The 23736-nt window shown below is 43.3% G+C and overlaps 3 protein-coding genes across 9 annotated transcripts; 2 read left to right on the plus strand and 1 right to left on the minus strand.

Annotated features, from left to right (window-relative positions):
* Positions 1–789: 789 nt before the first annotated feature.
* On the plus strand, positions 790–2239 carry LOC101071829 (techylectin-5B-like). The gene is made up of 5 exons (XM_029850696.1): positions 790–798; positions 904–1017; positions 1096–1192; positions 1295–1351; positions 1800–2239. Exons 1-5 carry the CDS (start codon positions 790–792, stop codon positions 2078–2080), a joined length of 558 nt encoding a protein of 185 aa, XP_029706556.1. The 3' UTR covers positions 2081–2239.
* Positions 2240–2585: 346 nt separating this feature from the next.
* On the plus strand, positions 2586–14250 carry LOC101071608 (cdc42-interacting protein 4 homolog). Of its 3 annotated transcripts, none has more exons than XM_011612818.2 (16): positions 2586–2862; positions 3393–3443; positions 6888–7003; positions 7093–7146; positions 7532–7679; positions 7760–7822; positions 7988–8092; positions 8194–8322; positions 8442–8588; positions 8845–9006; positions 10842–10865; positions 11502–11611; positions 12068–12200; positions 13047–13114; positions 13540–13646; positions 13731–14250. In XM_011612818.2, exons 1-16 carry the CDS (start codon positions 2848–2850, stop codon positions 13874–13876), a joined length of 1578 nt encoding a protein of 525 aa, XP_011611120.1. In that variant the 5' UTR covers positions 2586–2847; the 3' UTR covers positions 13877–14250. The 3 variants fall into 3 exon arrangements, with proteins under 3 accessions (XP_011611120.1, XP_029706414.1, XP_003972400.1); XM_029850554.1 differs by having other exon boundaries at positions 2587–2862; positions 3218–3443; XM_003972351.3 differs by lacking the exon at positions 10842–10865 and having other exon boundaries at positions 2587–2862.
* Positions 14251–15061: 811 nt separating this feature from the next.
* sh2d3a (SH2 domain containing 3A) lies at positions 15062–23644 on the minus strand. 5 transcript variants are annotated; one of them, XM_011612813.2, is made up of 19 exons: positions 23506–23644; positions 23223–23314; positions 23024–23141; positions 22421–22479; positions 22165–22307; positions 19553–19592; positions 19295–19411; positions 19026–19169; positions 18457–18722; positions 18292–18377; positions 18101–18214; positions 17735–17892; positions 17455–17634; positions 16978–17139; positions 16786–16901; positions 16488–16659; positions 16293–16404; positions 15953–16138; positions 15062–15770 (listed from the first exon to the last, which is right to left on the minus strand). In XM_011612813.2, exons 2-19 carry the CDS (start codon positions 23310–23312, stop codon positions 15586–15588), a joined length of 2448 nt encoding a protein of 815 aa, XP_011611115.2. In that variant the 5' UTR covers positions 23313–23314; positions 23506–23644; the 3' UTR covers positions 15062–15585. The 5 variants fall into 5 exon arrangements, with proteins under 5 accessions (XP_011611115.2, XP_029706405.1, XP_029706406.1 ...); XM_029850545.1 differs by having other exon boundaries at positions 23024–23314; XM_029850546.1 differs by having other exon boundaries at positions 23223–23622.
* Between the last annotated feature and the right edge of the window lie 92 nt (positions 23645–23736).

Genomic DNA, 23736 nt, shown 5'->3' on the forward strand with positions numbered 1-23736 from the left:
AGACGTGAAGGGAGAGGAAATAGAGCACAGCTAAGTGCTTTTCTAAAGGGATTTCTCTGTGTCATGTCATATTACACATTACTATGTATACTACTGTCCTTTTCTGAGAGACAGCCCTATCCCTTAGAAAATCCCCTTTTTTTAGCATTCCCTCGAGCACCTTTCCTCCACCGTCAGTCTTCACCCACAGAAAAACACAAAGGTGTGACATGATTCAGTCACACAGTGACTTTATATCATGAAGTCAGATCAGTCTGGAGGCTTTTGGAGGGTGGGTAACAGCCAAACAGCCCCGCTGGCTCTAATAGATCACTCTCCAACTGAACAAAACAGAATTCTATGTTTATTCAGCGCAAAAAAGGAGGAAATGCTGCTGCAGCCTATTGTATTTTTGTGCGGTTTATGAAGCTTGGACCACATATATTTAAATACAAGCATGCAGGCAGAGATCTCATGAAGACACTTTCCTGGATGTCTGTGCCTACGTTTGTTGATGTTTTAAAAATTATGTTCACTTCATCACATATAATGCCAGGAACATAATTTGATTTTTTTTTTTCAAGTTTGCCTAAATAATAAATCAAATGCCTTAATGATATGCCAAGGTCTGTAGGATCAACAGAGTAATCTATGACGCCTTGAATATTAATGATCAACCTTATGACTTGTCAAACAGGTGTCAGGGTCACATGCTTTTGTCAACAGAACTGTTTAAAAGTCTTAACAGAGACCAGTTTACCCCACCTCAGTAGAGAGCCCAGACCAGTTTACCCCCCCCCCGATAGTGCCATGATTACAGTAAGAACTTATTAAATATACATTTGGGGGAATTTGGAGGAATACACACACACACACACACACACACACATGTGATTTCTGAAGATTTTGTTATTATTTGTCCAGAGGGCAGTTGACTACATCACCTCTTTCCTCACACATGCAGGCAGCATTCGCTCTTCTGGCTCTTGCCACCTGGTTGTCTACTGTGACATGAACACTGATGATGGGGGGTGGACGGTGAGCTAATGTTTTGGTTAACTAAATATTGAAACAGTGGATATTCTTCTCACTCCTGAATTGATTTTCTTCTAACAGGTGATTCGGAGGAGGATTGATGGGACTGAAAACTTCTACAGGCCATGGAGCCACTATAAAGCTGGATTTGGCAAAGCAGCTGGTGAATATTGGCTCGGTGAGTTTGTGTCTTTATTTACAGAGGCTGAGTTTGACTTGGTGGCAGGTGAAGAGCAGGTTGGACTGATAACAGCTGGTTTTGTCGGAAACTTTCAAACAGAAACCTTCAATTTGCAACCATGGTCTGGAAAACATCTTATTGCTGCTCATGAGGAAAAACAATGACAAACAAACAATAGAGGGCTGGGATGGTTCCAAGGCCTTCGCCCATTACTCCTCCTTTTCCATTGATCCTGAGAACAACCGGTATCAGCTTCACCTGGGGGAACTACATGGATGGGAATGGAGGTGATCACTTTTACTTTAAGAAAGCAAGTGTTCCAATTAATATCAAAGAAAGCCAAAATTTTCAAGTTACCATCTGTGACGGCACAAGTTGGGGTGGTTTTCTTGCAAATTTTCTTCAGATTAGAATGAACTGAACAAGTGCAAATCCTGGAGAAACCTTTTGTTTTACGCACAAAATTCTTGTGTACACCAGCTCACCTTGGTTTGTAGGTGCATTTTTCTAGAGGTATTATTTTAATAAATCAGTTGCAATATTTTCTCTACAATTCTGATCTTTCACCTCTGCTGGAAGCATTGATCTTTTTTTCTTCCTCCAGGGGACAGTTTGGCAGGACACAACAACATGAAGTTCACAACATTTGACAACAATCAGGACAAGTGGGACAAAAACTGTGCTCACTATTACCTTGGTGGATTCTGGTATGGCGCCTGCCACATGGTGAACCCCAACGGCATGCACGCCCCTCACGGTGCCGTTAGGTTTGAAAAGGTATATGACTTTTGGCAAACTTGGAAGGGCTGGAACCACTCACTCAAAGCCATTTCTATGAAGATCAGATCAGCTAATAATTGTTCCTGCACACATCAATCTGATTAATGTCATTAGTCCATGAGATGAGGTTTTTTTTTAAAATGAGTGTCTTATACTAACACTCTAATGCTAATAAAGCTATATAAATACAAAGTCCATCTATGCTGACACAACATAAGAACAGTTTAAAATGAAGACTGATTTGCATTAAAAGTTCCTGTTTGTGGGTTCTTAGCTAAAAATGATTTCTGAGCTGCATTTGCTTCGAATTAAACTATCCGGAAATGAACACCTGGTGGCGCCCTGATGCCACCTTCACGGAACAAACGGGCGTGGCCTCAACAGGTAGACTGACGTCACTGCGCGTGCTCAAAAACTGAAATGACAGACACTGAAAATGATACTAAATAAAATAATACAGCCAACGACGTAATATAATAAAAGGTAAAAAAGTAGATTTTTTTAAAGCATGAACATTTTAGGACGAACTGTCACGTGACGGTAATCCACATTGCGCGTGTGCACGCCCCCTGCAGATGGGTTGAGGTATGACTTCCTGTCCCAGCTCACCGTAATCATGAGGTAGGGGAGGAAGCTCTCAGTAGAGGCAGGGACAGTGAGGGGACACCTTTAATATGACGGTGGACATGGCTCCATTCGGTTTTTAAAAGTTGAATCTATGGAAGTATGATGGATCTACAGGCAGCGTTTACGTCACTGGCGATGAGAGCGTGAACACATCAGGGACACACCTGGTCACCTCGGTCAAACCACAGCCTGTGGGTGGAATCAGTGATCCAGAGGGGCCCAAACTGGAGGAAACTGTTTTCTGTATGCAGCAAACATTGGTAACACACACAGACACACACACACACACACACATATGTATTTAGAATTTGGGTGAACTGTCCCTTTAAGAGCTTGTATTGTTCATTTCCTACAGTCAAAAACAAAGGAAAAGTCAAATACAGCAATTTACAGAGGTTTTTAAGGTTTTTTTTTATGCCTGAGGCTAATCGGATTTTATGTGATGCCAGTGGCGTCCAGCTGTTTCTTTAAGTTTTATACGAACAGAAACTCCAACTTCCCCCTTCTCTCTCTCTCTCTGTCTGTCTGTCTCTCTCTTTGTCTGTCTCTCTCTCTCTTTGTCTGTCTCTCTCTCTTTCTCTCTCTCTCTCTCTGGACGGGGGCGTCCGTGCCAAGGAGAAGGCGTAGACTTCCTCCAAACATTTCCTCCGCCAACTCCATTGCCGAGCCTCGAACTTGAGTGGATTTTTTTTGGTGACAGCAGTACTTTTCTCCTCTTTTCTCTCCTCCGCTTTATCAACCTCCACCTGGCCACCACTTGCTGCCACCGCCCCCCCCCTTCCCCAACCAGCCCGTCATAAGGACGACTCCTGCAGACATGGACTGGGGAACAGACCTTTGGGTAAGTCTGACAGCTGACACACGTCAACACAACTCTGCTGCACCGAACCGGGTTTTCTCCCCCCTCGACTTGAGGGTTCGGTAACACACGGACAACAGCAGGAGACCTATGGAAAACCTTCCGTTGGAATTTCGCAACTCAGACCTTATCGGAGGGGTGGGGGTGGGGGGGGGGGGGTTATTGCCCCGCACCGACTCCACACCGGGTGTTTACGCCCCTGTCATTCTTACGTGCGTGAACGCGACCCCTGCCTCATGACAATAGTTGTGAGGTGGCGGCGAGATGCCTTCTCATGACGTCAGCCAGTCGGCATCTCTGACGTCATCGGGACAATGACCAGGTCGGACACATACACACAGTTTTCTCTCTAAAAGATCACCAGGAAAATTGACCCTGGTTCCATTTTTGGGTTAAACTATAAAAGTCCCCAGGATATACTGTAATATGATGTATTTTTATGTTGAGGTTTCTGCAAATATGACTATTTTTAAGGAGAAAATACAATAAAATAGGAACTGAAAAAGGAATCTAAGCCTGAATTATAAATGGTAAACTGGTGTGTGAGATGTTTTTTCATGGCGCTACATTCTGCCCCTTTAAAGCTTTTCTAAGAATCATAATCCCTCAAATTGCTTTTAGTTTATTTTGTTAATAACAAACTGTTGTTTTGACAGTTTGTTGCATTTTTTCTTATATTATCATCAAATAATATAAAAATCAGATCCTTAATATTTACTGGAAACATTTAAACATTTAAACATGGAACATTTGTACCCAAGGACCTTTATTATCATCAATTTTATCATAGGATGGTTTTTAAAATGTCGGCTTTCACTTTTCGGCACAGATTTTTAGCTCATTGCATTCCTAAGTAACAATGTAAGAAAATACAATTTTAGGCCAATGGAGAAGACATCCTGTTTACCTCTTTCAGGACTGAGGCAGGAAATCCTCATAGTTGAGAACCTGAAACATTTTATCACGATTCCCCTGATAAATCGATCACCAAAAGCCCTCGAACCCCTCACATTAATCATTGATTAATCATTGATCATTTGATTGCCTTTGCGTCATTTGCTAATTTATGAACATACAAAAAAACACGGAGATGTGTTTATTTCAGAGATGATTTGTTGTCAGTTTTCCAACATCTTCTTACATTCAACGCACTTTTTGAAGGATTTCTTTGTCGATCTGACCTATGCTCAAAGTTACTGAATATGAGGTTGCCAACGCAATCCAAACACACCCAGGCCCAGTCGTAAAGTTGGTCAGATTAATTGCAACTGCATTTTTCCTTTTATTGTCATGGTCTAGATAAGCAGCACGAGACACAGAGCAGTCTGTGTCTCGTGTTAAACTTTAGATCAGACCCCAATAAAACATTACAGTAATATTATATTTTATACATATTATTTTTTATATTTCTGGATGCTTGAGATAATAATGCTGCTAAAATGAGGCAGGTGTAATTGTGGATAGTTTATCAAATCGGTGCCGGTGTAATCCACCAATATTCACATGGTTTTTTCGATCAGTCATTAAGACATCTATAATTGAATTATCACAATTATTGCGTATTGAAATACAGAAGAAATTATATGGAAAAATTCAATAAAATATTTATCTTGATATCATTAAAGGGCATAATGCTGAGCCATTAATGTAAAAACGTAAACATTAACATTTCTGCTGCTTTGAAACACATTTATTCATTTGAAAAATAATAAACCTGTAATTTTACAGCCCAGGTTCACATTAATTTGTGGTAATATTTGGAGATTGAAATGTTAATGATATTTGCTGAAACGCCGTACACTGCTGTCCTGCGGTTTTGTAGCTTTTATTGGGATGGATGTGCTGGGGAGCCGAGATCAGCCTGGTCCAGGAAGCACACGTGCTTCTGCGTTGCGTCACGGTGGGGGGGTGGGACTAGTCTGACTGGTTCCAGTCCTGGTTCCAGGAGAGGCTCAGGGGACCATCAGTTACAGGGCGGAGGTTCACACTGAGCTAATTATTATCTCATTCCAGAACACTCTTTCTCTTGCCACCATTTCCACCATTACAGGCCGCAAGCGCAACCAGAGCTTTTACAAACAGTAAAATAGCAACACAGCAGCAAAGGCGAGGGAGTGTATTTCACACAAACTCCATCAGAACTCCTTGTACTTGTCCTTTGATCCTTCATGATCCGCTTGGTTTCTGGCGTGCTCGGGTCCTACTGTGGGATCTGCTGGCCCTTCCTCTTTGGTTCCTGCTTGCAGCCTGTACACATACATACACACACACACACCTAGGCACTTGCCTACACACTTGCACATTAGAACCAGTTGTACAGGTAACAGTCATCTGCTCTGTCCTGTACCTGATTGAGAGTCAGGAACAGTCTCCATAATGAGAGCTGTGGTGGACAACGAAATGGTTTGGATAATTCGACCCAGAATCTGGAGGGTCAGACTGTTAGGGTGGTGCTGGTGTCATGCCTCTTGTGAAATACTAAAGACAGAGTGAGACTCCACCCTGTGAGCACACACGTGTGTTTGTGTGTAGGGACATATGTAGAGAAATGCAGAATGCTGCTTTGTTTTTCCTCTGTGTGTGTGTGCGTGAGTGTGTGTGTGTGTGCGCGCGCAAGCTCCTCGACTCCACTGAGAGTAGCTGTTTATTTGCTGACATTTTCGAGGCAGCAAAAAAGAAACATCGATTAACCGATCGCGGACTTCAGCTGTCACAGAAGCAGCTGCTCTTCCCGTCCGCAGATGTCCGATGGTACAAAACGTTCCGTTTTTCTCAGACCGGGTGTTGATCTCAGAGCTCCAAAATTCAGCCAGCATCACGCCGCCATCAGTTTAGTCAGAAGTCGTCACCGCATCTTTAAAGCGCAAGCAGAGTTTAAGCGCCGTGTCCATCTGGCTGAGATTCTGTTGGTACCGTCAGCACAGTCGCCTCAGAGCCCTAAGGTTCTGGGTTTAATTCCATTTTGACCTTTGTCAGTTCAATAGCATGTACTTCCTGAGTCTTTTCATGTCCTCCCAGTCCAAAAACATGCAATCTGGTTGTGTGAATGTTGGTGTGTGTCTGGTGACCCCCTCCCCGACCCTGATGAGGTTCCAACAGTTGGGTCAGAGAGGGGGTCAGCAGTGTTTAGTGAACAGCCGGCGTGTCAGTAAAACAATAACAGAGGCACCAGCTGAAGCCATAAACTATCTTATTTATTTTAAATATGTAAATAAGAGCTAATTTTTGGCTCTGCAGACGGGTGATGTCACAGAGTCGGGAGTCATATCAGAGTATCTTAAAGTTTTTGGGTTGTGCTTTTTTTTTCATTCCGCGGAACTAAATTTAGCTGACATTTTTAATGACTGATATTTAAACAAGGAGGAAAATTATGCAGGAAAACGGAGAGTTTTTTTTCCGTCTCCGCATGTGCCGCCGCCCTCGCAGGACCAATGCGACCAGATCGAAAAGCACACGCAATCGGGCATCGACCTGTTGGAGCTCTACGTCAAATTTGTGAAGGAGAGGACGGAGATCGAGCAGAGCTACGCCAAGCAGCTCAGGTGTGTGTACATGCTCCTATGTTTCCCCTCGACCCCGCAATGCCAGGCGCCGTCAACCATAAATCCCACAATCCTGCTTTTTGATGCAGGAATCTGACCAAGAAGTACGCCAAGCGAGGGAGCAAGGATGAACTCGACTGCAAGTAAGAGGAGAACACATGTTTCATGTTTACAGCAGGATGATATCAGATAAGTCTGCATTCCTGAAAAGGTGTTGATCCGGAGGGCTCACCCGTGATCTTGGAATGCCGAGCACGTTTCTCTTCACTCAGATGTACCGACATACCAATAAAGAGGAAAAAACTGAAAGATTTACCAGCTAAATGCTAAGCTAATTGGCCTGGACCTGCAAGACTGAACTAGCCCCATGTACATGCAGCAGTATCCACACTCTGCTCATGCGTCTTGTTATTGAAAGACTTTATTTGTAGATTTTCCATTAAACGCTCACTGGATTTCCTTCACCATGTGTCGTTTGTGGAGGGTTTTTTTTCAATATCAGCATGATTTCGTGTGTTCACTCCGCAGATTCAGCAACCACGCGTCGTTCCAGGAGATCCTGAATGAGCTGAACGACTACGCCGGCCAGCGCGAAATCGTGGCCGAAAACATGACGACGGGCATCTGCGCGGAGCTCAACAAATACCTGCAGGATCTGAAGCAGGAGCGCAAAGGGGTGAGGGAGGGAGGGGGGGAGAGAGGGGGAGGTTCTGGGCCCTGGTGCCGGGCGTCATCTCAAATCTCTTCTCTCCTCAGCACCTTTCTGAAGCCAAGAAGGCCCAGCAGAATTTAGAGAGCAGCTTCAAACACCTAGAAAGCGTGAGTCACGTGCGACATGTGTCATGTTCTGTATACACCTCAAGACCGGGTCGATCCCCCCCAACGGGAGTGTAACGTATACATTTGCTTAGCTTCCATCAGGGGTAAAATCACAGTTGCTGCCTTTTTATTGTTAATACTGTGTTGATTGTTGGTGTCTGGCAGACTAAGAAGCGCTTTGCCAAGGAGTGGGCAGAAGCTGAAAAGGCCACACAGCAAGCAGAGAAAACAGAGCATGACGTCAACGCCACCAAGCAGGATGTCGAGAAAGTAAGAACCACTCGTTTCCATGGCTGTGTCGCTGCCCATGAGGCTGAGTTTGGGGCTCTTTAACTTGTCTCTTCTGTCTTTTCCCTCCTGTGGTTCTGAAGGCCAAGCACCACGCCCACGCCCGGACGCACACGGCAGAGGAAAGCAGGAACGATTACGCGGCCGAGCTGCAGAAGTACAACAAGGAGCAGAACTACTTCTACTACACGGAGATACCGCAGATCTACAACGTGAGATATTTAAACACGATGGCACGCAGGGAGGATGCGGCATTTCTGTTCGCACTTGAAGCAGAACCTGTGCATGTCGGGTGGGATCTAAGGAGTCGTTTGGATGTGTCTGCCATCAGAAAATGCAGGAGATGGACGAGCAGAGGATTCGGCACCTGGCGAAGGGATACTGCCAGTTCTCAGACGTCGAGAAAAACGTGCTGCCCATCATCTCAAAGTGTTTAGAGGGCATCGCAGCAGCAGGGAACAAAATAAACGAAAAACAGGTAGGAGATTGATTGTTCTGTTCACATTAAAGCGGCTTGTTCTTAGGCGAAACCTGTTCTTTAAATATAAAGTGCTGCCTACCTCAGTCATATTTTGACTTTAGCAACTTTAGAGCATCATTTCCTGCAGTGTGAAATTGAAAAGCTCGGTCGGTACCAACAGTGTTTCTTAGCTGTTGCTGCTCAGAATGATTCTGTATTTTCACACACCATAAATCAAACCCCCTTTTGTGCTGTGATGCATTTGTCCCTGCAGGACTCCATGCTCTTTATTGAGCAGCATAAATCGGGCTTCGAGCGACCTGCAGATGTGGAGTTTGAAGACTACACTCAAGGAATCAAAGCGGCGACCTCTGACTCCAGCCTCAACCCACCCAAAGTGCGCGCCAAACTCTGGCCCTTCAACAAGAAGCACAAGGTGAAGTCACACATCTTCTTAAACTTGAATCGCATCTTCAACTTCAGGGAATTTGAGGGAATTGAACAGAGCAATAACAGCAGGGATAATGAACTCAACGACCTGAAGGAATTTTTAAAGAGTCCTTGAACAGGAAGCAGGTCGGGTCTGCCCAGAATTTATGAGCCTTTGCTCGGACCTGAATTGGAACAGTTTCAGATTATTGTACCTGCGCAGACGGTAAATCCACCTGCATCCGCGTCGTGTTCAAGGGTCCATCTGAAGTCAAAAACAATACCATGAAATTTACGCCGCTGTGCAGCTTCCACAGGCCGCCTTTCAATAGAAGTCAGAGAGATGGTTCTGGGAGGTTTCCCATAATCAATAACCATCTCTTTTGTCTTGGAGATATTCATTTCCGAGAAGAATGACCTGCAAACTTTAAATTGCGGCTCCCCTCACGTTTGTCTATAGAGTAAAAAACCAGGGGGATACAACGCAACCTGGGAGGGAACTAGTGGGAGAAACTGGGGTGTCTCCAAGAATGTTGTTCAGTTTTACACGCTGGGGCCTCACGGTTCATCAGCCAGAAAATATCTACCAGCTGTCCAGCAGTTTTCCGTAACCCACCTCTGATATCGGGGCCTTCGGTCTCTGATGCTCCGCCACATCTCCAGCATTTGCATTATTTCAAGGACAGAGATCCTCTACCCCCCACCCTCCTCTCTGCTTCACATTCTTTTGCTTTTGACAACCTGAAATTCCGCTCTGTCCTGTTTTTCTCCAAACGTACCTCAGCGCCTGAGTCATTATCGCATAACTATAATTGTCCCATCGTCCTTTTAGATTCGCGTCCTCCGAAAGGACGAAAGTTATGTTGATTTGTATTCAAAACAATGCCAATTTTCTTTACATGTACTTTGAAATAAAATGCTATTTTTATTACCATTAATTTGCGTTGGATTTAGAACAACTTGCCTCAACAGTCACCAAACGGGTTAGCTTGAGAGCCTGCTCTCAGAAAGGTGTCAGGTTACTACTACAAGTTTGGAGGAACTGCTTTTTCCAGTTTGATGACTTCAGCCTTCAGCTTTAATCCCATGTAGAGTAAAGCTGCATGTGTGAAAGAGAAACTGCACACTTTACAGGAAATTAGCCAGTGACAGTTCGATCCTCGTGGCTGTCTGAGCAGAGAATGTTTGACAGTGACGGTTGAATCCACAAACTGTTTCCAAGAGCAGTGCTGAGAGCTGAGTACTACTGCCCCCTGCAGGACAGATTAATCCACCTATTTTCTAACATCGTTACGCGTTGGACGTATTTGCTTTGGATTTAGAGCTGCATGAGTGGAACATGAGGATACAACGATGCTAAGAATGCATTCCTGGTGGCTTACTGATATTTTAAAACACATTTAAAATAAGATCCACATTAAATCCACATAAACAGCTGCATTTGAAACTAATGTTTTGATTTTGTTCCATTATGTAATTAAAAGAAACTGGCAGCCATCAGGCCTGGCGATACCTGAACACACACAAACACATTCCTCTCAAGCTTTACTCTACCACCCTGAGGCCCTCAGGGGCCTTTTCTAATTCCTGTCTGCTGTGCAGACTTGCCCCGTGCTGTTTTTAACTCTTCAACCACTAAATGTCATGAATCTCTGCATGTCTGTGACTCAATGGGCTTCCTCCTCCTCTGAATCTCAGTTCATTCGCTCTTTCCCTCCCTTATTCAGCTCATAACATCCCAGATTTACACTCGATAGATACCAAACAAAACCTGCCTGCTTATTGTGTGTTTGTTCATGTCTGTTATATCTCACCTCAAATGTCCTTTTCCCTTTTGTGTAGACGTCTCACGCTGAAAAACAAATGGTAATACTTTAATGGTTATTTAGAGGGTTGAAATCAAAGGTCAGAAGGGAGGATTTAAGAGATCATTTGGCGGATTTGGAATCCAACTAAATCCAATCCACTGGATTTTACGGTCAAATAACATTTGGTGCTGGGTTGGTGGTTTTTTAAGGAGTAACTCTGCTCAGGATCACGCCGCACTGACTTCTGTAGGGAGGATCTTGTACATTTACTCTGCTTTATAGCAGTAATTGTTAAAAACAAAACCATCTATTGTGCAATGTTGCTAAATTTAGATGCAAAACCACCACAGAAGAGCGTCTCTTATAAAGCTAATTCGTTAGCTTTATGAGTGCAGGCGTTGGTCCAGTGGAAGCTCTCCTGGGTGCACTTACGCTTTAAATCAAAGGAATTTTTCATCAGAAACTTCTTTATTCTTTGATGGCATGGTCATTTATAACTTTGAACTGGATTCTTGCACATGAATGTAAATTAATATGGCATGTGGGGAAAGAGTCTTTTTCTGTGTCTGGAAATATTAAAAAATGTAAAAATATATCTAATAACTTAAAAAGTCAAGCTAGAATGACCCCTGGTGGTGAGCATGGATCTGTTTGGAACCATGATGTGAGGGGAAGTTTGTGTGTGTGTCTGTAGCCGCCGGCTGCAGAGGATTTCTCTCACCTCCCTCCAGAGCAGAGGAAGAAGAAGCTCCAGGCCAAGATTGATGACATTAACAAAGAGCTTCAGAAGACGCAGGACCAAAGGTGAAGGCAGCGTGGAATCCGTCTCAGACCGCTTTCAATCTTTATTTCTCATAACATTTGTACACACTGGTGGAGAGGAATCTTTTCGAGTCTTCTTTAAATCTTTTCCTTTGCGCTATTGGTGTCAAACATTTACCACCTCTGAATCAGCAGAATAAATCTTGTTTTACCAAATTAATTTTGTATTTATATATTCATAATAAATGTATTGAATACAAATAGATGGTGTCTCTGACGCTAAGCCATGCAAATGTTAAATGCTAACAAAGTGGAGTGAACTTGAATGACATTTTGGGCAAAATCAAGTGGCTCTTAAGTAGTTGGAAACATTTTCCTGTCTAATAAGCACAAATCCATATGGATGGTGTGAATGTTGGTAGCCTCCATACTACAGCCCCTTAACGTTCCTTAATGGGAGCTTTAATTTCCCGAATAACACTTCTGATCTGGCCTCAGTGACGCGCTGGAGAAGATGAAGGGTGTGTATGAGCAGAATCCTCAGCTGGGAGACCCGACCAGCCTGGAGCCTCAGATTTCAGAAACTACCCATCACATCGGCCGTCTGAGGGGAGAGCTTGCCAAATATGAGGTTGGTGCATAGGCTGTAGCTTTACATTTACTTATATCACACAAACTGTGTATATGGCAGTGGTGGGCCGTCAGGGCCTGCAAGGCCTTCTCTGCTGGCCTAAAAATATCTGAATCACAGACTGATGTTAATTATATTTTGTCCATGAATACGTTTTAAATAATTCCAAACAGTGGCAGGCCGTGCATTTCACACCTAGGCCTTCAGTAGTGCTCCGTCTGAATCAATCCAACCCTCAATAACCATTTTATGGCTATAAAATTTCCACTGTGGGTACAGCTGCGACACACATAAAATGCATCAAAATTACCTGATAAAACTGCAATATTATTGTGGCGAGTTAGGGTTTTAGGTAGCGGAAGAACCCGGACACAGACTCATGCCTGCTTATGCAGCAGTTCGACTGCAGAAGAGCGTCACTTTAATAAACACGAAACTGGAGATAAATGAACGAAGGAAGGTCTTCAATCACACACATAACCTGGCTTATGGTGTGCGAGTGCAAACAGTAATTAAAACCATCAACAACCAGAACTAAATAAATAGAACACTAACATTGAAAGTTGCAAAAGATAACCCGGTTTTTGTTCTTGTAAATGTTAACACCAACCTGAACCCACAGACACACTGCCACAAAGCATGCTGGGAAATCCCCACACTGACCCTCCCCAACACGCTAAATTATTTAGGAATATAGCAACATTTTAGTATAATAATCAGGATTTTTGATTTTACTCACCAAAAATCCTGATTATTTGTACACAAAATCCATCCTGGCAATGAAAGGAAGTGGACAGACCATTTGGATATGGGTACGTATTAACCTCACTTCCTGCTTTGTTCCAGACATGGCTATCGGAAGCAGTTGGAGGAGAGGAATCTGCTAACGTCATCAACAATAATGCTCAACATGTGTAAGAAAGATCTGTTTTTTCTGAAACTGAAGGTTTACTCGTTATTAAGTCTACCAGCAACACCAATATTAAACAAAGATTTGGCCACCTCCTTCCATTGTATGAGTAAGAAGACACATTTCTCAGGAAATGAGCTCTTTTATGTCGTTCGCAGGTGGAATTTGCATCAGAAAAATGTATTAAATTGATCCAAATTACATCTGAAAAGACCCTCATTAATTTGAAATGATTTAAGAAATTAACTGTAGTGTTTTTAAGGGTGGCTTTCACTTTTTTTACCTAAATATTTAGCTTTCTTCCTGCGGGGGGTTGAAATGATTTTTAACAATCAATAGGGGGGTCATTTTATGACGAGTGATTCTCAAAAGGTGAATGTATCTGATGATAATGAGGAAATTCCCTTTTTTTCCCCACAATGTATTTAGTAATGTAGCAGCTGATCAAACACGGAACCTTTACACAGAGTTTGATGACGAGTTTGAGGACGTAGACCCCCCCCTCGGCCAGTGCACAGTTCTGTACAACTTTGAAGGTACGTTTGGGTGTGACGCCTGCGCCGCTCGGCCTGATCCTCATCCGTTTTTGCTCACTTGGGGGGCGCTTTTGTTTCTTTCAGGCAACAGCGAGGGCACCGTATCCATCGCAGAGGGAGAGCTGCTGAGCATCATGGAGGAGGACAAAGGAGATGGTTGGATGAGGGTCCTGAAAGGCAACGGCAAAGAGGGCTTTATACCTTCATCCTACATCAGCCGTGATAGTTAAAACTGTCTGAAGAGACCAAAGCAATCAACCACTCTGCTCGCTACAGCAGGAGAGACTGCCTCAATCCATCAGCACTGCCTGATTTTATAAAGCGTTTATGAATGTGCACAATGTATGACATGTTTAACGTCACAGTAGCCTGACGCTACATTTCTATGTCCATATATCCATTCACTTGACTTTCCCACTGCCACTGCCATTTTTTTTTTTACAAGGTGAAGTTTTTCTTTCCTGTTTTGTGATTTTTTTTTTTTTTAACATTTTTAATCAGTGATGTTTATGACTTGTATCTGGATGGAAACCACTACTCTATAGGGAATGTGCAACATATAAAGTCAGAATGTCACATTAAAAGAAGAGTTTACAACTTTTTATGTCAGTTAGATGCCTTCCATTGGTTCAAATAGAAGCGAAAACCATTTGATCTGGAGTTAAACTGATGAAAAACCATTCAAACGTAGCCTGCGTATTTAGGAAGTTCATGTTATGTGAGGAACTCTGTCACCTCCAGGGTTGCTCGGCGTGTCTGTCCTCTCGTACTCAGAATTCAGGAGCTGTTTCTGGATCTGCTTCCTGCATCTCGGCTGCTTGGTGTTCCTCGTGGATGGGTTAAAGGCAGATGTTAAATGTCACTGTGACCACTTTTTCCTAAAAAAAGAACAGATAATGGCCTTGCTGCTTGATCCATGTCTTTCCTCCTGCTCTTGAGATGCAGCCAACCTGCATAGGTGTTCCCTCCTGGACTCCAACATTCTCCTGCAGGTACAACGTCATGTTGCCTCTCGATGCAGCCGTGTCCTCTTTGCATTTATTTCTTGATGTCACTTCTAGTTTTGCACATAGAGTGCGTGGCAGAACGGTCACAACAGTTCTGTTTTTATACCCGTCTTGTTTTTAACTGAGCCTCCACATCTGTGGATCTTGACCTGATTCTCATTCTGAGAATGTTTGTATAAAAACTTTTAAAAATTCTGAGCTGAAACTTAATGGCAGACTTATTCTCAAGGGGAATTTAGTCCTAGAACTCACTGTTAAAACCAGTGAAACCACCAAAAAATGCTCTTAAGTTTATGCTCCATATAGAGGGAAAAAAAAGGGGGATACATTTTTAATACATCCTGGATGTGTCAAATTCAAAATAAACGAGAAGCTGAAACATCAAAGAAAACAGAATCAATAGAAAGTGTATTCATCTCTTTCTTTACTGATCTGTTCCGCTCTATCAGATGGTAAAAGAAAATGTACATAGTATGTATGTACATGTTTCCTTACAGCCATAAATTGCAGAAGCCTCTTTGCATGTATTCTTTCCTTTTGCAATCATATGAGACAATCCACAATATGCATCAATTTATTGTCTAATTTTTTTTAATGGCAGCAGCATGTTTACAAAAAGCAATTTCCTCACTGGTCTTTAAGAAAATGGGTGAATTTGTGAAACATTCACACCTCAGTAATACGCATTGAAACAGATCTTTAGATTTAAAAAAAATATCTGATTTCCTTAAAAAGGAAAAAAATAATCCACTGCAGTCTTATCCCGCAGTAAATGTCAAGTCTTACAGTCTGTCATCCATCCCAGTCTCAGCTTTCTTTCCATCCGTGTGATTGAAACAGTGACAACAGTTCAAACAGAATCCACTCTCATTCCATCTTTATACTTTCCTCTCCTGAGGAAAAACTCGGTAAAACAGTGCCTGAGGCTCAGGTCAGGGGTCAGCATGTGTCGGGTTGTGCTCCACAGGTTCCAGTTTATTGGAGAGGACAGAAAGAACCTTGTCAAACTTCTCATAGCGCTCCCGTTTGTCACCTGCTGCCCCAGACTGACCCCAGAGGAGCCGCAGGGCAAACTCGGTCTGGAACGCCTCCAGAAGTTCAGGAACTGGAACCCAGCCTGTGTCGGACGAGAACGTAATCATTATGATTCTCCCATAACTTCCCGTTCAGATCATCTCAATATAGTTGACTTCTTTAAATCAATCATCTCACTCACAGCTCTACATTGAGTTTATGCAAGTTTCAAGAATGACCATGTGGTCAGAGGTTGTTCTCGTGTCTGTGGTCGTGCACACGTACCTGTGAGCAGAGAATGTGCATGCTCCTGGTACTCCTGCGCACGCACCGCAGCGTTGCGGGCGGACTGGAGGATGTTGTAGAGAAGCTGGCAGCCTCGTTCGCTGTTCTCCACCGGGTCATCACCCTCCATTGCCATCAGGAGGGGAACCAGGTGTGGAACAGCTACAGGGCCATCGACTACAGAGTCTACACAGAAAACGAGGGCATAAATACAGAAAAACTGGGCCAGAGTAGAAAATATTTTCCTGGTTTAACATGAGAGCACAAAAGTGTTATTTGTTCTGAACTCTAGAGAACGTGTTGTACAAATATAACGAAACATTTAAACTGCGACGCTCACCGTTTCCTTCATTCAGCAGTTTCATGAAGGGTTTGAGTGTCTTCTCAAATAAGACCGCCATCTCTGTGTGGTTCTGCCTTAATGCACGCCACGTCATCTCCAGCCGTGTAATCTACACCCACAAAAGTGAAAACAGCCAGTGAAAAACCCAGTTCCTAGCTTACTCCTGTTTTCAACCACAACTTCTTTACTGACCTGATGCATCTCCAGAGCCTTCATCACTGCTGAGAAGGAGTAGAGGTTGTGGGTGTGTTCTTTCAGAGCTTGAGCCAATAGGATTATTTTGTGTAAAACTGCAGCCCTCTGGCTCACAGTTCCTGTGCAGCCCAGGATGTCCACAGCAACTCCCAGTGAGATTAGATGATGCCTAACAAACATAAAAAGTAACACATGACTTTTACAGGTGTGTAAGGCTTGCTCCAAGTCTCCTTGATGGATTTCAACACAACACAATTTCAACTGTGCTCATTAAACCCGTGTTCTCAGCATTCACCTTTCCAGCAAATCCTGCCGTAATTGTCGTCCGTGTGGCAAAGTGACGAGCTCCAGCCCCGATTCAACTCCCATAAGCGTCTTCTGCTCCTCAGTGACCCCGGTGATCCGCGCTACCTGTGGTACCGACGACCGTTACGATGCAACACTTACGTAAGTAAAAAGCTGTTGAGACATCAGACTCTATGACTACCTGGCAGTCGACGCTGAGCATGTGCAGAGCCGTCGTGTTTGCATTTGATCGGTTGAAAAGCTCTTTGAGCGCCAGCAGGACACTGGGCTCCAGGGGTCGGTTGTTCTGTGGCAAGAGCAGCGAATCAAACCGATCCAACTGGAAACAAGATCCTGTCTCCACCTGTGAGAGTGAAAACCGCTTTTAAAATGTGTAGCAGAGCTTGAGGGCTGAATGACTTGCATCATAATTCACTAAACTGGCTAATTATTCTGAGAGAAGATTAGCCGCAGGTTTTCCCAGTTAGCAAGCCCAATTTAAGTGTTAATCTGTTGTTTTCCATTATCACCGATAAACAGGTTTTACTAGTAAGTTGCTTAAAGAGAGTAGTCACAACTATTTATCATGCTCTGGCTGTTACATTTTTATTTAACTGCACCGGTCAAGATTTATTCATTTCAAGAAGTGTTTTACATGCAGAATTAGGTGTGTACAAACCTGTGGCTTTTGGAAATGGCAGTCTTCCACTTTGTCCGCCATCTTCTTCTGTGGTATTACAGGCAGCTGCGAAGATGCCTCCAAAAAGCCAAAGGACGTCTCTGTGAGGCGAGCCCGGCTCTGCCACTTCTCTTCTGCACGTAATCTATCCACATGACCCTTCTGCTTGGCCTGTGGAATCTGCATGCAACAGGAAGTGTTCAGATTATTTACAGGAAGTTCCTTTTGTTTTTGATAAACAAAGAGAATGATACTTTAAAAAAATGAAGGAAAATGTTACCTGGACGACCAACTCATCATAGAAAGAGGAAGGGTCCTCATCCCGCTGTATAGGTGGAGGAATGACAGCATTAGGGAAGACAGCTGAGATCCTGAGAGGTTTAGGTGGAGCTCTGGGGTGTAGCTGTCCATCTGATCCTTGCAGAGTTACTCCAACACCTGCAGGGGAGGGAGTTTATATGATACAAGCCAGAACGAGACGATACCCCCTGACAGCAGGACGGATGTTGTCAGCGTTCCTGTCTGACCCTGACCTGCCATGAATCCCTCATGTGTCAAATACTATCTGGGTTCAAAACGGAACTTTGTAGTCATGCAAATACACATTCTAGTAGGGTCCCAGATCATGCACGATAATACTTGTTACCTGGAAGGGAGGGACGCGTGTGTTGTGGGCTCAGCAAGGGTTCACTACCAGTCCGAAACACGGGAGAGATGGGGGCGGGGCCGGGGTCTTGCGCTCGTGTAACCTGGCGTGTGCCTGGATGAGGAAGTGAAACAAAAAGAAATGACAAATCGAGACGCTGGCACTGGTATGTACTGTAGTTAAAATGGTACCAGTTCGTATGTTGCTGTCAGACTGCGCAGACTGAAGTGAAGGCCTGCGTCCAACATTCTCCAGGTTTGCAGGCTGACTTCCACTCCTGCCACACAGAAAATTTAGACGGTAAGTGTTTTTTTATTTGTACTTGCGAACAAGCCTTCCACCCAGCCTCTTCTCACCTTAGCAGGGGATTGATGATCTGCAGCATGTCCGCATGTGCGGTGCTTAAACTGCGTCTCTTGCTGGATTTGGCCTGTTTACCGCTCCCAGCACCCGCCTGTTGCTCTCTGATGACACGCAAAGGAAGGGTGCGTGTGATGGGGTGAAAGATCACAGCGCTCGAGGCCTGGGAGATGGGCCGACGACTGCCGACATGGAATCGGATCAGCGCGGGCACATTGTCAAAGCGATCCTCCTCGAACTGGAACAGCTCCCTGGAGTAGCCCTGTCATGCAGATGAAGGCAAACAGGAAATGCATCAGAAACCCTCCAAACCAAGAGCTCAGCAGCTGCAACAGATGTTTCTAGATCCAACCAGCATGTAATGATGTTTTTTTTTTAACCAGTGTATTTAAATTTCGAAATTAAAATGGGCTCCTCAATGAATTCCAATGGAGTTTATAAAAGCCTGGCTTGCTTGCTTCTGTTTGGGCAAATATTCGATAACATTTCAAGCCTGTTTTCCATCATATGGCAAAATCTCTGTTCTGGAAAATAGTAAAAGGTGAAATCCATGACACAGACGCACCTGTTTGGGCCGAAGAACCACTCTTATGATCTTGAAGTGCATGGGCCCGTTCATCCAAAAACAGGTCAGAACATAGTCCCCGGGGGCGGAGCTTGAGTCACGAACCAGGAAATCACCGTCCCTCTCCAACAGCGCCTCTCCAGCCTGGAAACAAGTCACTGGGGTTACAGGCTGAATCACACTGCACCTAGAACCCATTTCAAGTTCATCTTACACTACCAAATCTACAGGAAGCATAAGGCAAGTTTAAATAGGATAATATCGAGCACCTCTCTGCCAAGAGGTCCATGGTACCATGCATGGCTCTTCAGGTCCTCAGAGCTAAGCTTCAGCTCTTCCTCCAGCTCCTTCTTCAAAGCATCCATCTCTTTCTGTCCACCAAAAATCTAAAGCACATAGAGAAGCAGTCTAGCTGAGACTGTGGCCGCTCAGCTTGTTTTTGTCCTGTCCAGGATAGGAAGGACCACAAACCAGTAAAATCCAGTAAACAAAGAGCCAGATAGAAGGAGTGTCTGCACAGTTCCTACCTTTATGTGGCTAAAGTATCCACTGACGCCCCTCTTCTTGCTGTAAAACAAAGCAATAATTAATTATTTGGAACATAAAAACAATATTCCTATGCATCTCTACCAGGCTGCTGCCAAGCTCTTTGTCCGTCACTGTGGATTTTTTTTTATTTTTTTTTACGGCCGGTTTCCGTCCTTCCTTCCTCCCAAAGTTTCCACCTTCCTGACTCTGTAAACACAATCTCATGAACATCTCTCAAACCCATTCTGGCAGATTGACCTGCATGTCTAGCTCAAGTTCTGTGAGGGAATATGTTAAATCATCTGGAACAAATTCTGCATCTAGGGAATGTTGAAAACTAGTGTGGTGATGTTTACTTGTTTCCCTCTCCTACACTGAACCTTACTACACCTTGCCATTTTATTAGGACGACCTAAATCCTTTGGTTACGATGACAGAAATATCCAAAAATGTGGACAAAGATACTCATTTATTTTCAAATTTACAAATAAAGTCCCCAGCTCCTGGAATGTTAAGAAATCATGCATAATTTCATTTTGTCTGACAATATTTTTTTAATACTAGTAGAGATTCTCATTGTGACATCACATTTAAATTTGGTTATTTGTTTTAAATGACTCTATTTGAACCATATTTTATATATTCTAATACTAGAGAGGAATCAAAGAAGGTGTGCTTGGTCGAATTTTACAGCTTTAAGTAAAGATATTAAATGGCGCACTATGACATAACATCCTGTTTAAAGGGGCGTTGGTCAGGTACAGACACCTGTGCAACTACAATAGAACCACTATTGAGAAACACTAAATGGCACCACAAAGCTCTACTTCAGAATGATGTAGATGGGAAATTTTATTCCGGATATTTTAAAACCTCAAAATACCGATAAATTGCCCCTCCCCCTCACATATTAGGTTTTTGGCTGGTCCTATAATTGTGCAACAGGTAGCTCACGTTAGCTTTAAAGTTTACAGGTAGCAAAAAGGTAAAACTCGACAATTCCGGGCGATAATGACGCAGGGAGCATTTAAATAGCATTTAAACCTCTTGATAATTCTACCTTTTAATAAATCACGTCCGGCGTTTTGAGGAAACTCAAAATCTCGCGTTGATTAAAGAGTCTATCTGCCGTCTAAAGTCTGCCTTTAGCATTAGCATCGCGCAGCTATCCTACCTGTCGCTCGTCCTCACATCATCTCCGGCATGTTTTTCGGTTTGGGGACCAAGGTGTCGCCGCCAAACAACAACTGTAACGTTGTGGTGCTTCAGCTTTCTCCACCAGGGACGGTCGGTCCCTCCCTTCCAGCCCCCCTCGTCCTCCTCCCTGCGTGTTCTCACAAGTTCCCCGCCCCAGGCAAGCCGATGAAACGCCGCTATCTGCCCCGACATTCCTCAGATACCGGCCGAAGACGAGCTACCGTCACCTGGCCACAGTCAGGGTTCATGGTAGGCAGTTGTGTATGGAGGAATGTGGGATTTAATTTTTTTTTTTTTTAAAACTCATCAAACTTTGATCATTTACTTTTTTGGGGGCGAAATATAGTCACAATGATAAATCATTTTTAATGTTTTGGGGGTTCAAAAATGGTCAAAACATGATTTCACATGATGAAATATAAATCTTTAGTAGATTCATTTATTCTAAAATAAAGGCACTTATGCTCAATTATTAAAGCCACCGCAGGATAAAGAAGAGTTTTTAAATCAGATTTTCTCTCATACAATACAGATGAACACATTCATTTAACAAAACCATTTAAATCTCATGGTTATTTTTTGATTTTTCCCCTTTTTTTTACCGTCCTGATTATGAACATGCAAACAGCCAAACAGCTATCTTCCTGACTAAGCCCCACATATTTGGTCTGAGAATTTTGGTGCTAAGCACTTTACAGCTGAGATCTGTCTGAACTTGATGTGGAAAGACTTTCTGCAGTAATTTTACCCTAGAACCCAAGCTCAGTGTGTAAAAGAAACTCAGTCCACTGTAAAAGACTTTGTTCACCAAATGTGTCAAATGTCCAGGTTGTGTCATCATTAAACTTTCATTTGATCTATTTTAATGATGTTTTACACAACATGCAACCTTGCAGTTTTTCTTGCAGCTGATGGCATGGCAGGGCATGAAACTGGTCATTTTTAAGCAAGATGTTCTTTTATTTGAATGACAACCTTTTTTAGGGCCCAATATATAACATTACATCATCATGTCTCACTCTTCTTTGGTGATTAGTCATTTATTAGTCATCACACATATGGCTGCTGGATTTGGAAGGCAAGTCTGATGAGACATGGCTCAAGCAATAAAGGGGACATTCCAGCATTTGGCATGTGGGTACAGACTGCAGTCCTTGCATGTTTGCACGGTGAGTGAAGCGTCCTCGAGGGCGATACTGAACTCCAAATGGCTCCTGATCTTTGGTGTGTGAATGTGTGTCAGTGTATAAAAAATGGGGTGGCTGGATGAGTAAGTTGAAAAGGATTTTGAGTCAAAATTTGGAAAATTACCATATCTTTGCTCTCTGTGTTATATAAGGGGCTAGTTAATTCAACAGGGTTCAACTCAGACAAAATCTGTGCTCTTAAACACACACACACACACTCGTCTTACCTGCATTTGTTGTCTTTCATGCTGAAAGGGCCCTCATCCTGTGGGCGGAGCTGGCCACATGAGGCGGAAAGCTGGTGTTTTTTATCAGCACGCTGGAGGCGCGGCAGAACGCTCTGACGAAACAGATCCTTCCTCAGCTTCACCTGCCGGAAGTCACACAGACCCAGGTATTGAGTCAAATACAGCTGGCCAGTCATCCTTTTGTTTTGGGCAGTCATAAAATTGTATGTCTATTGAGGCAAAGCTGTGTTCTCACCAGATCCACAGAGGAGCCTAAGGAGTATTTTCGGCTGACTCTGCACCCTGTTTCCACATCTGACATACATAACACACAAGTCAATATTAATATACACTTGCTGCAACTAGTGTTAATAGTTATTCCCAACACTCACAGTCCAACCTGCTTAAACAGTTTATATGCTAGATCATAAAAAAGGTGATAACTAAAGCATTGTGCCATACTAAATTAACAGCAAATAAAATTGAGACCTTAAAGTTGAGTATTTAACACAATGTTGTGTACAGTACAGTGGGAATAATAGCATGGAATCCATATCACAATATTAATAAGGTAAAGTGTAGCACATGAATATTTGACAAAGCTAAGTCAGGTGTGATTTATGGATAATTAGCCCCTTAGGCAAGGAGAGTTTTCATATCATATCATATGCATTTCATAGAAAAGTAAGATGTTGGAATATAGTTGCTGATTCTTTGTTCAAATCAGTATGTCTGCACTTCCTGTGTCTGGTGTTGGATGACGTGCTCTTCTGTAGGTTTGTGGTGAACATTTAATTTGAAATGAAATCAAATTATGGTTCAGCTCTGTTGCGCATGGATGTTTGCATATGCGTATTACTGGTGTGGGGGTCCAGCTTCTGCCTGTGCCTTGAAAGCTGAGTGAGGATGGTTTCTCTGTGTCCCGCATCATCTATTCCTGCATCCTTCAGCTCTCCATTTGTTACATTCAGCAAACCCTTGGAAGGGGGGGCGACAATTACAGAAAACCTTAAATTTAGACAGCAAAACTGAGGATAGCATTTGACACTTCCGCTTACCTCCAGACCATAATATTCTCTCTCTAGTGTCTTAGTGTATTGAGACAGGCCGATCTGCCTCAGCCACCACGCGATGGAGCGGTTATTCATGTCTGAACAGCAAAAAGAGGAGAGATACTGATTACATACCAGCACTCATGCTTGTACATGTTTTTGCTCCTGCAAGTTTCAAAGAAAACATCAATTTAACCCTCAAAGTGTAAGAAATCAGCCAGTAAGACACAGATAATAAGTGAAGAAACCTTGTGTTTGGCTTCCTCTGGCTGTGGTATGTCACACCTACCTGTCACCAGTGTCCACCCTGATACTCTGGAATTTCACTTCTGTCCTTTTTGTTGTATTATAACCTCATAATTCTGCTAACTTTCTCAATCTGTTGTTTGTTTTTATTTGCAGCTGCTCTCTTTTCAAGTTACAGCCTCTCCCTTTAGAGCTCTCTGTCACTTTATCCTTGTGGTCAGAGTGGAAGCGGTCCCCTTCAAACCATCGGGCTCACTCCACAAGCCAATCAGAT

Source organism: Takifugu rubripes, chromosome 17 (assembly GCF_901000725.2).
Source record: "Takifugu rubripes chromosome 17, fTakRub1.2, whole genome shotgun sequence".
Lineage (NCBI taxonomy): Eukaryota > Metazoa > Chordata > Actinopteri > Tetraodontiformes > Tetraodontidae > Takifugu > Takifugu rubripes.